Here is a 12,749-nt window from a genome sequence, read left to right as displayed (position 1 = left end):
TTATTTACATTACTTCACTGCATTATGGTGACCGACAACTTGCCTGTTTAGTTCAGACACGGTGTTTTTTATTATTTTCTACAGTGCAGCTGGGTTTCTGTCTAAGAATCTTTTACCCATCTTTAGTTATATATATATATATAGGTATGAAAAACATGAGAATAAACTGCATCTGAATAGCAAACACATGGCTCAATACTTCCATCTAGTGGCAATACATTGATTTATAGGTGCCCATTGAGTACAAAATAAATTTACTGTAGCAAAAACAGAGACAATTAACAGATGCGTTTTTTGGTTCCAAATAATGAACATGCCTACCTAAAATGACAATACATAGGCATACTCTTACTGTACTACTCTGTACTGAAAAGCAATGCAGATTTCAAATGAATCCATGGGTGCTGGTTGGAAACCTTGACTAGATGGTGAATCACTTGAGTTCTCCAAAGAACACACAAGTAGAAACAGTGCAATAGGAACAATTCAGTGTAGTGGTGCGGGCTGCCAGACCCTCATGGCCAGATTTCTGTGAAACAGATTCACTGCAGTGTGATTTCATTTTACTGAAACAAGCTTTTAAATCCATTCTTAGCCATGCATATTAAAAAGACTTGCTGGTCTCATTTAAAAAGCTGCTTAGATGATAAAACCTGCAGGTCCTGAAGACCACTGATGCTTGCTGTATAACACACTGACCTCCGTTCACAGTTTAGGTCACCCGTCATTCTGTATTCCCCACATCCTTAGGAATGGTTGCAGGCTGTTTCAATTAAATTGAATTTTAGAAATTGTTTGAGTATTCTGGTGGCTGACCCTGATAGTATAGCAATAGTATGGATACTATACTGTTGCTACAGAAACTTTTTACAGTGCCTTTCAGTGGAGCGGGTGGTAGTAGGTCAAACTGGTGTACTGCACTCCCTGGGACAATATATTGTATTGATAGGCAGACCTGTGTTGGACATTCATTACATGCAGCTAATCACAATGGCATAAATATACTGCTTGTGTTCTGTGTGCTTCTATTTTACTGAATGAAGCCTCTTTGAATTTCAGAAGTTATGTGTAGTTCATGTTGCTCCAGATTCCGTGTCTATTTTGAGTTGTGTCTCATTGCATATCATAAATCTGCGCTGTTTGTTCTTTTTTTAACCCCCATATGTTGCAGGATTGAGGGTCTTCTTTCACTTCAATGCCTCGACAGATTCATTGGTGACTTGCAGCTATCTCATAAAGTGATATTAATTTGGCATCTGCTTGCTTATTGAAGTAAAGCTACCGTAGTCCGAAACTGATTTTAAAGAAGCCCAGATGGCAAAGACTGTTATTGCAGGGATGACAATAAAATGGCGACAGAGTTTGGCACGAGACATTCTTTTATAATCTTCAAGAAGAGTACCTTGGAGACACACTGTCTCCTTTGATCACAGGCAGTCATGCTTGTGTTGCATCTTAAGGAATATCTGCTTCTCCCTGTAGGACTTGCTGTCTCTCATATCTATGGGTACTGGAGCATGTCAGGAAGACTGTAAAATTAACTAATGAACAATCTTGTGACATTTCCGATGACAGACCTGTTCTGTGTTTTGTACAGCACCCCCAGATTCAGAAGAAGTCTCAGTACATAAAATACCTCTGCTGCGATGATGTCAGAACACTCCACCAATGGGTGAACGGGATTCATATTGCCAAGGTAACTGCAACTGCATGTCTGGCTTCCTTGCCGGTTATACCTTTTACCACATCAGCTGCTCTTAGTATTTCTTGTAAATGTATGAAAGAAATAAAAACATTTGTTTTTGTATTTTAATCTCTAGCAATCTGACACTATACCTGTGTATTGTTGTTTTGTGTTACTTATTTTAAGTGAAGCATTGCTAATGGTTTATAGCCTATATTTCTAACAATTGGAACCGATTCTTGCTCTTTCCATTAACGGGTAACGTGTCTATAGTATGGAAAGCAGCTCTATGTGAACTACCAGGAGGCAATGAAAAGGACTGAGGCAGCATACGATTGGTCATCCTTGTCCAACTCGAGTATTAAATCAGGGTCCAGCTCATCCAGCATACCAGGTAAGAAAGAGAAGTCTAATTTCCCTCGCCCCAGCCACCAGTGATCTAGTAATAATTGAAATTCAAGTCCATCATAGAAATGAGGGAGTTAAACTATGGATCTGAATTAGCTCAAGCCTTGCTTACCTTGATTCCACTGTTACCCATGTCTGTGAAGAGTCCATTCGTTTGTATGATGACTCATCTCAGTGGAGGAGAAAGGAAAGTATTTTTTTCTGTGAATTTTACAGATTTGTAGGTTAGACCCCAGATAGTAATAGTACCACTAGATTGTCCCTTTTCATGGATAGATTGCCCGCTTTTGCCGTTTGTTTTTGTCATTTTTTTGTGCCTGTACAATATGCATCCAATTACAAGATTGACGTGTGCATGTTTCTCATTGTTTTTATTAATCATTGTTGTCATTCTTAGAGGGATGACAGTAAAGGGAAGAATATTAAAAATTGATGAAGCTTAAATTAAAGTGCACTGTTAAAATGTTTTCCTGTGAACTGAAGGTGACAGTATTTCAAACCTTTTGAATATGTCTTAGTGGCACTCCCTTGGTCTATTTTACATTAGGTATTAAAAACCCTGTGTTAGTTTCACAAAAAATATTGATACATTCACTGTTAACTGCCAAAGAAACATTACTTTTAAAGACATTTGCTAAATTGGTATTCATGTTAGATACTCTAGACCCAACCTATAAAACCTGAGGATTTGGGGCTCTCCAGGACCATGGTTGGAGACCCCTGCTCTAGACTTTAAAATCCGGTCTCATTCCACTACTGAATGTTCACCAGAAGGTGGTGCTGCAGCATTTGTTGTCTCAAAATTTTTTTTAACAGGGATGGAAATGAGACTCCTATTGCATAGCAGTTTGATCCATTCCTGGTTTTACTATTAAGACACTGTGAAGAAGTGGAAAAGCCTACCACCTGCCCTCCACCACAATCACGTCAACTGGAGGGTGGAAACAATTGGAGACTCACATTGGTGTTATAAGTAGATAAATATAATGTTTATTCTGTAGCACAGGATATAAACAGGGTCTAGCACAGCTTCACAGGATACAAATTGCAGACAAACCGCTTAAGACACAGAGATATAAACTATATTAGTTTCACTTTCCTAGAACTACTGTTGCCGCCACTTATTTATTGTGTCACACTGGCTTCGGAACATGTAAGCTCTCTAAATGATCCTACTAGTTAAGATGTTTGAACTGCATAAGTCACCACTCCTGACGAGCAGACAAACTGAGCACCTCCAAAAAAAACTCCCACTAAACCACCACTGTGCTTATATATGCGGTACACTAATACACCTTATAGTTTACTTGTAATTACTCGTTTGTAATTACTCGTTTTATATAAATGCTCTACGTATGTACTATTGTATATTTTATACAAAAAGACATTCTTAATAACAAAAATAAATTATATTAAAAAAAAAACTTTAACCCATCTTCCTGGTAAGCTTTTGTTTGTTTTAAACAGTGACAGTTTTCTGAGCTTCTTATCTGTACACTGTGGCTAATCAAGCTCAATGTAAAACCTGGAATGAGTGAAACTGATAAGCAGTAGGAGTCTTATTTCCATTCCTGTTCATATTTGTTTGTTAGAGTAAATTATATAGTATAGCACTCACTGTTTTCTTTCCCTCGGCAGAGTCTCACTCAAACCACTCTGACAGCAGTGTGTCCGATAGCCCGTCTTCAGGACATGTGCGCTCGCAGAGCATAGTCAGCTCCATCTTCTCCGAGGCCTGGAAGCGGGGGACACAGATGGAGGAGACTAGCAAGGTAGGCCTGTTTACAAGGGCCAGAAACATCTTTTGACTGTACTACCACTGGGTTATCTGGGGTTACTTATTAGTAGCACAGGCCTATAAGTTAAGGCCACCTCTCTTCTGAACCTTTAGTCGAGTAAAATGGTCAGAGACACAAAGGTGCGCCTTATTGCACTGCCTAGAATGGAGAAAGCAGTTTCGACAACATTGACAGACTTTTTTTATTTTATTTTTTCAGGATGCCACAGTGTGTTTTCAGTGTATATTATGGTTTGGGATTCTGGTATTGCCTTTTAAGGATCGTGGTTAAAGTGATTTGTGTTATATAAATGCACATGTTGTCCTTAATGTGCAAGTCTCAATGGCCCACTTTGTGTGTTAATATAAACCATAATGCGATCACTTAAAGCTAAGTTTGAAAAGACCAGGGCCCATATTTATCAAATGTACGTATGCAAATGTTCTATTCAAAAAGAGTGGATATGCACATTTGAACCAAAAGTATGTAATTTATCAACAGAGAAAGCTGAGTGAAACGTTTCTTCGATTCACGCACACTCTGGCTGTGCGTACAACCATTTCTTAGTGTTAGACAATGAGTGCTGCAGGAGACGGTCAAATTCTTTATTTTCCTGCAATCACTGAATTTCCTTTTATATAAATTCTTATTGGGAGTGTTTTGTATTAATAACATTGTTGCTGAAATATTTGTCATGCTCTTGTCCTTTTTTTTTTTTTTTTTTTTTTTTTACAATTCACTTTATGTTCTTCTGAAATAATTTGAACATCTTTACAAACATGCTCCACAACAGCTTATGTAGGATCAAATGCACCATGTGTAAGAAACTGTGGGCAGTTCAAATGCGAATTCCACATACAAACAGATTTAGAAGCATTGAGATTTATTAACACCAATTGTGCGTGTGAAGGCTCAACGTGAGAATTATAAATCTGGATCAATTTGTGCGTGCGAGAAAAATCAAGCACTAAATACACACATTTGATAATTACGGGCCCAGGATTTTAACCGTTTGGTTTACTTGGGAAGTTGGTATAAGACATTCATCTTGAGTTTTGATTTAAGCCGTTTTTCATTTTTTCATGTCACCTGTGTGTCTTACTGTCCATTTTTCTCCTGTCACCTCACCTATCCAGGGGTCGAAGGTCAAGCCTCGCAAGCCTGTGCTCCTGTGTTCTGGGGTGAATTAAGGTTAGGGGCATTGTTGGGCCTGCAGACGTAACACAGATTATTTTGATATAACCACACACCTTTTAAATAAATAAATAAATAAATAAATAAATAAAAATAAAAAACTAACCCCTTTTAATTCTTACCGTGGCTTTTAATCCTAATTGTGAATGTATATTGGGCTAAACACCTGATTTGATTTTATTAACAGCTAGTTGATCCACCTAGCACTTTTTTATTTTAATTTTTTGAAAGGACAAAATTAATCAAATGTATTCAGTTTGTCACTGCAACTTGTTTTTTTTTCCTTTCGATTTTCAATTCACGTGTGGGTGTGTGTGTGTGCATAGATTGAGTGCGATGGAAATGTTTGCTGTGTTTATTTTTCTGAGGATTTAACCTTGTTCTAGATATAAACAGGAACACCCTAACACTACATTGCAACAGCGACTATTGGATTACTCTTTAGCCAGCTGTAGCATCTTTTAATCACAGTTTCTTAACCTTAGTCTTTGGGGGCACCTGAAGATATAGGTTTTGATTCAACCAGGTATCCTTTGGAAAAATAAATAAATAAATAAAAAAATCCCACAGATTACCATGAGCGATGTATATTGTGGAATGTAATTATGATTTTTTTTAAATGCTTTTCATTGAATATTCAGGACATGGATGAAACTAAACCTTGACGATTTGGGAGGAGTTGCGAACCAGTGATATGATTGATACAGAATTAAACAAAAGGGTTTTTTGTTTTTTTTTTAACCCAATGTATTTTATCCAGTAGAAAATGGAAACTGGTATCCAAGCAATTGAAAATTTAAGATGCATACTTTAAATTTACCCCAGAGCACTAGCCAGCCCAGTATTCTGTTGTGACAAATAAAAGGCCAAACACTGCACAGTAGGCTTTCCCTGTTTGAAAGTCTCAAGTGATTGTAATGGATTTCACTGTAGATTTAATGTAACCTGTATTAAGACCCCACAAATGCATTAATAGTAACTGGTAATTATTTTATTTATTTAGTTTGAGCTAGCCCAATAATAATGATAATGCTATGATGCTGCTAATAATAATAATAATAATAATAATAATAATAATAATAATAATAATAATAATAATAATAATAATGGTCATTATGATGATGCTAATAATTATAACAATAATAAACAAAATACTCAGAGCAAGAATAAATGAAATTTACTGAGGTAAGAAAAGTATTGTCCTGTATTTTATTTTTGTTTTCATTGGCAAATAAAAAAAATAGTTTAAAAGATTACTGAAGTTGACACGGTAAGGAAATTACCAGTCTTGGTGTGGTTCTGTAGGTTTTTTTCAGAAACACAGAGAACGCTTGAAGGGAAATGCCAACCTAGGGAGCGGCGCACAATTGCTCGAGCGCCGCCCGCGTAAGGAGGGCTTAGGTCGGCAGGGTAATCCACGGTTCACCGCGCACCAGCGACCCCTGTGGCTGATAGGGCGCCTGCAGGTCTGCAGTGGAGCCATTCAGATCTGTGTTGTCCTCCGGCACTATAGGTCTGGTGGCTTCGCTGTGGATCCGCAGTGTGAAAAATTACAGATTGGCAGGAACATGTTCCCAGAGTCTCTGTTCCCCGAGTCAGCGGGGGGTTGCAGTGGTGAACCGGGATAAAAATAATAATTGGCCATTCCAAATTGGGGAGAAAACCGGGGTAAAAACCATTGGCGATGACTAAATTTTTTTATATATACAGACGTGCTCAAATTTGTTGGTACCCTTACAGCTCATTGAAATAATGCTTCATTCCTCCTGAAAAGTGATGAAATTAAAAGCTATTTTATCATGTATACTTGCATGCCTTTGGTATGTCATAGAATAAAGCAAAGAAGCTGTGAAAAGAGATGAATTATTGCTTATTCTACAAAGATATTCTAAAATGGCCTGGACACATTTGTTGGTACCCCTTAGAAAAGATAATAAATAATTGGATTATAGTGATATTTCAAACTAATTAGTTTCTTTAATTAGTATCACACATGTCTCCAATCTTGTAATCAGTCATTCCGCCTATTTAAATGGAGAAAAGTAGTCACTGTGCTGTTTGGTATCATTGTGTACACCACACTGAACATGGACCAGAGAAAGCAAAGGAGAGAGTTGTCTGAGGAGATCAGAAAGAAAATAATAGACAAGCATGGTAAAGGTAAAGGCTACAAGACCATCTCCAAGCAGCTTGATGTTCCTGTGACAACAGTTGCAAATATTATTAAGAAGTTTAAGGTCCATGGAACTGTAGCTAACCTCCCTGGGCGCGGCCGCAAGAGGAAAATCGACCCCAGATTGAACAGAAGGATAGTGTGAATGGTAGTAAAAGAACCAAGGATAACTGCCAAAGAGATACAAGCTGAACTCCAAGGTGAAGGTACGTCAGTTTCTGATCGCACCATCCGTCGCTTTTTGAGTGAAAGTGGGCTCCATGGAAGAAGACCCAGGAGGACTCCACTTTTGAAAGAAAAACATAAAAAAAGCCAGTTTGGATTTTGCTCAAATGCATATTGACAAGCCACAATCCTTCTGGGAGAATGTCCTTTGGACAGATGAGTCAAAACTGGAGCTTTTTGGCAAGTCACATCAGCTCTATGTTCACAGACGAAAAAATGAAGCTTTCAAAGAAAAGAACATCATACCTACAGTGAAACATGGAGGAGGCTCGGTTATGTTTTGGGGCTGCTTTGCTGCGCCTGGCACAGGGTGCCTTGAATCTGTGCAGGGCACAATGAAATCTCAAGACTATCAAGGCATTCTGGAGCGAAACGTACTGCCCTGTGTCAGAAAGCTCTGTCTCAGTCGCAGGTCATGGGTCCTCCAACAGGATAATGACCCAAAACACACAGCTAAAAGCACCCAAGAATGGATAAGAACAAAACATTGGACTATTCTGAAGTGGCCTTCTATGAGTCCTGATCTGAATCCTATCGAACATCTATGGAAAGAGCTGAAACTTGCAGTCTGGAGAAGGCACCCATCAAACCTGAGACAGCTGGAGCAGTTTGCTCAGGAAGAGTGGGCCAAATTACCTGTTAACAGGTGCAGAAGTCTCATTGAGAGCTACAGAAAACGTTTGATTGCAGTGATTGCCTCTAAAGGTTGTGCAACAAAATATTAGGTTAGCGGTCCCATCATTTTTGTCCATGCCATTTTCATTTGTTTTATTATTTACAATATTATGTTGAATAAAAAATCAAAAACAAAGTCTGATTTCTATTAAATATGGAATAAACAATGGTGGATGCCAATTACTTTTGTCAGTTTCAAGTTATTTCAGAGAAAATTGTGCATTCTTCGTTTTTTGTGGAGGGGTACCAACAAATTTGAGCACGTCTGTATATATATATATATGAAAAATTTTAAAAAGCCAGTTTGTCGTTGCCTGTCCATAGTCAACTTTATCAGCAATTACGTAGACTTATATACCGTGAATGCAGCTGTTCGTCGTGAAGTCCTGAAACTTTTTGCAGAGCTGCAAGAAATGGTGTTTGGTTTTATTCACAGATTGTCAGAAGCCACATTATCAATGATTGCTTAAAGCATATTGGAGAGGAGAAGCCAGGAATTTTCATTGAGCAAGCAGTGTTATTGAATTGAAAGTGTGTTGATTTAGATTCATTGTTCGGTTATAGTTTTCACTTAGAGAAATCTTAACTCTTTACAAATGCCAAACCTGGTGCTACAAATGCCATAGATTGTTCAGAGTGAAGAGCTTTCAGCATCTAGTACTGAACTTTACCAACAATTAAATTGCTGTACATTAGTGACACAGGGTTATAAGATGCCAACATTACTGTGGCATATGTACTCTGTATGTAAGATTATTTAATAATTAAGCATGACAGAAAATGAACAGTATTTTCATTCTCTTATTTTCAGACCAGGTTGGAGTCCGTCAGCAGACCCTACCCGCTTCAGCTGCCTCAGCCTCCCCCCCAGACTAGGTTAAGCATTTCCCATGTTTCCCCCCAGCCATCCCCTCCCCCACCACCACCACCCCCCCCTCCACCTCTCCCTCCACCCAACCCACCCCAGCAGGCAGTCCCCACCATGTTCGCAAAGTACAGCACCATCACCCGACTGCAGAACGCTGCGCAAGGCGGCAATCAGTTCAAACCGCCCTCCTTGGGCCAGCAGGCCCCGCTGGCTCCTCTGGCCCCTCCCTCACAGTCTGTGAAGCCCCAGATAACCATCCCAGCTGGAGCTAATGTACCCCCTCCCCCTCCCCCACCCCCTCCCCCACCCCCTCCAGTCCCTGGTTCAGCCATGGCGGTGCTAAAACCAGGGCCGCTGAGCCCGGCCGTGCCACTCTTCATGCCGCCGCCTCCCCTCCACCCACAAAAATTCCAGACCCACCTGCAGAATAATGGTATTCAGCACGTCCCACAGGCCCCGCCACCGCCTCCTCAGCCAAAGTTCCAGTCACTTAGTAACAGCGGGTTCCAGGCAACACTGGCTCAGAAATTTTCAGGCTTTCCCCAGAATAATGTAGGCCATGTGGCCCAGGCAGAACCTCCCCCTCCACCCCCACTTCCTGCTCCGGCCCCAGCACCAACTTCACAGGCTCCTGCCAAACCCTTTGGAGGATTCCCACCGCTAACTGCTCCCAAACCCCCTGGGCCAGGTGCTGTGCCAATGCCTATATCTCCAGTGGCAGCAGTGCCCCCACCCCCACCCCCACCCCCTCCTCCATCCCCTCCTGCCCCTGCCCCTGCCCCAAACCAGCCACCTCCTCCACCAATGAAGAAGCAGAAGAGCTTCTCAGCCAGCCACTCCTCTCTCACACCTGCCCAAAACCAACCTCCGCCCACCCTCCCCAAGCAGCACAGCTTCTCTTACAAAGCCCCTCCAATGTCTGCACCTATTTCTCCAACCCCAACCCCCTCCCTAGTCAAACAAATGGCCAACCAGTTCCCTGCACCCCCACCTCCTGCTTCTATACAGCTAGAGCCCAAAGCATTGCCCCCTCAGTCACCACCTGCTGTCAAAGCCAAACCCAAGTGGCAGCTCGGGGGCCAGCCCCAGTCCCCTGAATTCCCACCCCCACCTCCAGAGAGCAGCTTGGCCTTCCCTCCCCCACCTCCGCCACCTCCCCCTCCCCCTCCCCCTCCCGCTCCTGCTCCCACACCTGCAGCTCCTCCCGCCCCACCAGCAAAGAGTGGCTCTCCAGTGAAGAAGGCCTCCAAGACGTCCAGCCCTGGCGGGAAGAGACCACCTCCAACACCCCAGCGGAACTCCAGCATCAAATCTGCGAGTTCGGCTGAGTACCAGGAGTCGAAAAAAGTGGAAAACCTGAAGAACAAATTTGGACAGGCTGCGGAATCGTCATCCTCCTCCTCCTCGGGATCACCTTCTAAGGACTCTACTGGACCCCCAGCCCCTCCGAAGCCAGGGAAGCTGAATCTATCCAACCTGCCCATGATCTTCCCACAGGGCAAGGGTGGGACCAGGGAACCCACGGCCGACTTTCCCTCGCCTCCTTCAGACTATGACTTCCCACCACCCCCACCTGATTACGAGCTGCTCCTCCCTCCCCCGGCTGAGCCCCCTGGTGCACCCAAAGTTGCCGTTGTCAACCCCCAGCCTCAGGCCTGGAACAAATCCTCCCTGAAGAAGACACCCCCACCGACGCTGCCCCGGCGTAACGACGGCACCCGTCTGTCGCTAGGAGAAGGCCCTGAACCGCCCACAACACCTCCACCGCATCAGCAGCAGCAGGAGGCCCCACAGCCTCCCACCTCACCCAAGGGAAACTTGTCTGTGCAGCCCAATTTCCTGGCGGACCTGAACAGGACTCTGCAAAGGAAATCCATCACCAGGCACAGTTCCCTGTCCTCGGCGCGGATGTCCAAATTAGAGCCGACAACCACCATGGACGATATGGCCCTCCCGCCACCCCCTCCCGAGCTTCTATTTGACCAACAGAAGCAGGGTTCCTACATGTCCGGCAACATCTCAGGCTATGCAACATTGCGACGGGGGCCTCCTCCTGCCCCACCAAAACGGGACCAAAGCACCAAACTCACTGGAGAGTGGTAGTGGCAAAACCAACAGACTGAACTGATAAAAAGAGTATTAATCATTACTGACCAGGATACCCGGTTATATCCTTCTATTTCAAGACAGACCAAAACGCCTTTACAGCTTTTCAATGGTGTCTTTTTGCAGCTTGTTCCATAGGCAATTCTATAATATGACAATGAGAATGACTTTTGTTGCAATATATTGGTACTGCATGGGACTCATCATAAATGAACATGTTTAAACAGATGACAGTGTTTTTGGAGGAGGGGTGGTGGTAAAATTAGATTCTAAAGACATTTTAAGGTTTAACATAGATAAAATGTTGCTCCCTTTATTAACCACAAAACAGATATATTAAAGTGAACTTCGTTAAGATGTTCATTTATTTAATTGGAAAGCATTTTGGAGTCAAGTGTATTTTTCTGTTCCTCTGCTTACTGTGCATAATGAAAGTGGTATGCTTGCTTTAAAAGGTTGAAATCTGTATTTTAGTGGCCCTTGTATATTCTGTTTTAATTTCAAATTTTTGCTAATAAGTGCACATATATGTAAGACGTTTACTCTGATGCAAAACCGGAAAGAGACTTCTGCATATGGCACCAAATGGTTAAAAACCTTTAATGTGATCACTTTACAACTGGAATGAACCCAAGTGTTTTCTAGATGCAACAGGAAGCAAACTCCACCTCTGCAAGCGGGGATCCATGATGGGTTAGAACAGTGTGCATCACTGTTTCAGAATGTGACTAAAATATTATATATATATATATATATATATATATATATATATATATATATATATATATATATATATATGTATATATATATATATATATATATATATGTATATATATATATGTATATGTATAATTACCAATTCTTGTCTTTTAACAGCTCGCTTTGGCCTAGTCTTCCAGTCCTTGTTGTTCTTAAGTGGTTTTCCAAGTATACTGGGAAATAAGTTTACAGTTATTGGTTAGGAAAGTCTACAAGGGTGAGCATACTACACAGACTTACATCTCAACACAATTCCTCTTCAGCAATAACCAGGCTCAGGATGATCACTACACAAAAACACCTTGCCTTCTTAAAGGGTGCTACAAATGTCTCTCAAACAGTTCTGTGACTGTGACTCTACAGTATGAGGGACCAAACCATCAAATATCTCTGAGATCATTATTTCACACTTAACAAAGGACATACACTATCCATTAAGATAAACCTTGAGTATGACTTGCCTTTTAGGAAATACTGTTAGTTGCCTAGCCTTAAATGAGGTGTACAGTATTGTTTTGTTTTTGTTTTTTTGTGTTTTTTTTTCTAAAGTTGTAAGATTTATACCAGAATTGTGTCTGTCTAATGCAGGCCAATTAAAATAGTAAATCTTTTCTTAAGGGACATAACAAATATTACAAGACCTTTTCGATTTAACGCCTGTTCCAGCACATCCTTGTGCATAGTTTAGATAAGCTCAGACGCCCCCTGCTTTTTCACAAGGAGCATGCTTTCCATATAGCGTGCTTACTGCAAACTGTCATTCTGATGCAACAGTTTATCATATCAACTAAAGCTACCTGCAGAAGTACCTCAGTATTCACTAACAGTGCTATCAGGCAATGGTTGCAAGCCTAACCCTGTAGCCTTGAGTTATAAGTA

At 41.4% G+C, this 12,749-nt stretch overlaps 1 protein-coding gene across 6 annotated transcripts in view; it reads left to right on the top strand.

The window, feature by feature from the left end:
- The window catches only part of LOC117412909 (ras-associated and pleckstrin homology domains-containing protein 1-like), a 97,594-nt gene extending 86,017 nt beyond the window's left edge, over nucleotides 1-11,577 (top strand). For 5 of the 6 annotated variants that reach the window (XM_034021573.3, XM_034021564.3, XM_034021556.3 and 2 more), the window contains 4 exons: nucleotides 1,598-1,696; nucleotides 1,958-2,078; nucleotides 3,731-3,864; nucleotides 8,949-11,577. In XM_034021573.3, coding sequence (XP_033877464.3) covers nucleotides 1,598-1,696; nucleotides 1,958-2,078; nucleotides 3,731-3,864; nucleotides 8,949-11,108 — 2,514 coding nt within the window. In that variant the 3' untranslated portion in view covers nucleotides 11,109-11,577. Of the gene's footprint in view, nucleotides 1-1,597; nucleotides 1,697-1,957; nucleotides 2,079-3,730; nucleotides 3,865-5,006; nucleotides 5,062-8,948 lie in introns of all 6 variants that reach the window. The other variant, XM_059032158.1, reaches the window with a different exon arrangement.
- Nucleotides 11,578-12,749: the final 1,172 nt, after the last annotated feature.

This window comes from Acipenser ruthenus, chromosome 10 (genome assembly GCF_902713425.1).
Source record: "Acipenser ruthenus chromosome 10, fAciRut3.2 maternal haplotype, whole genome shotgun sequence".
Lineage (NCBI taxonomy): Eukaryota > Metazoa > Chordata > Actinopteri > Acipenseriformes > Acipenseridae > Acipenser > Acipenser ruthenus.
This window is presented reverse-complemented; position numbering and strand designations above follow the sequence as displayed.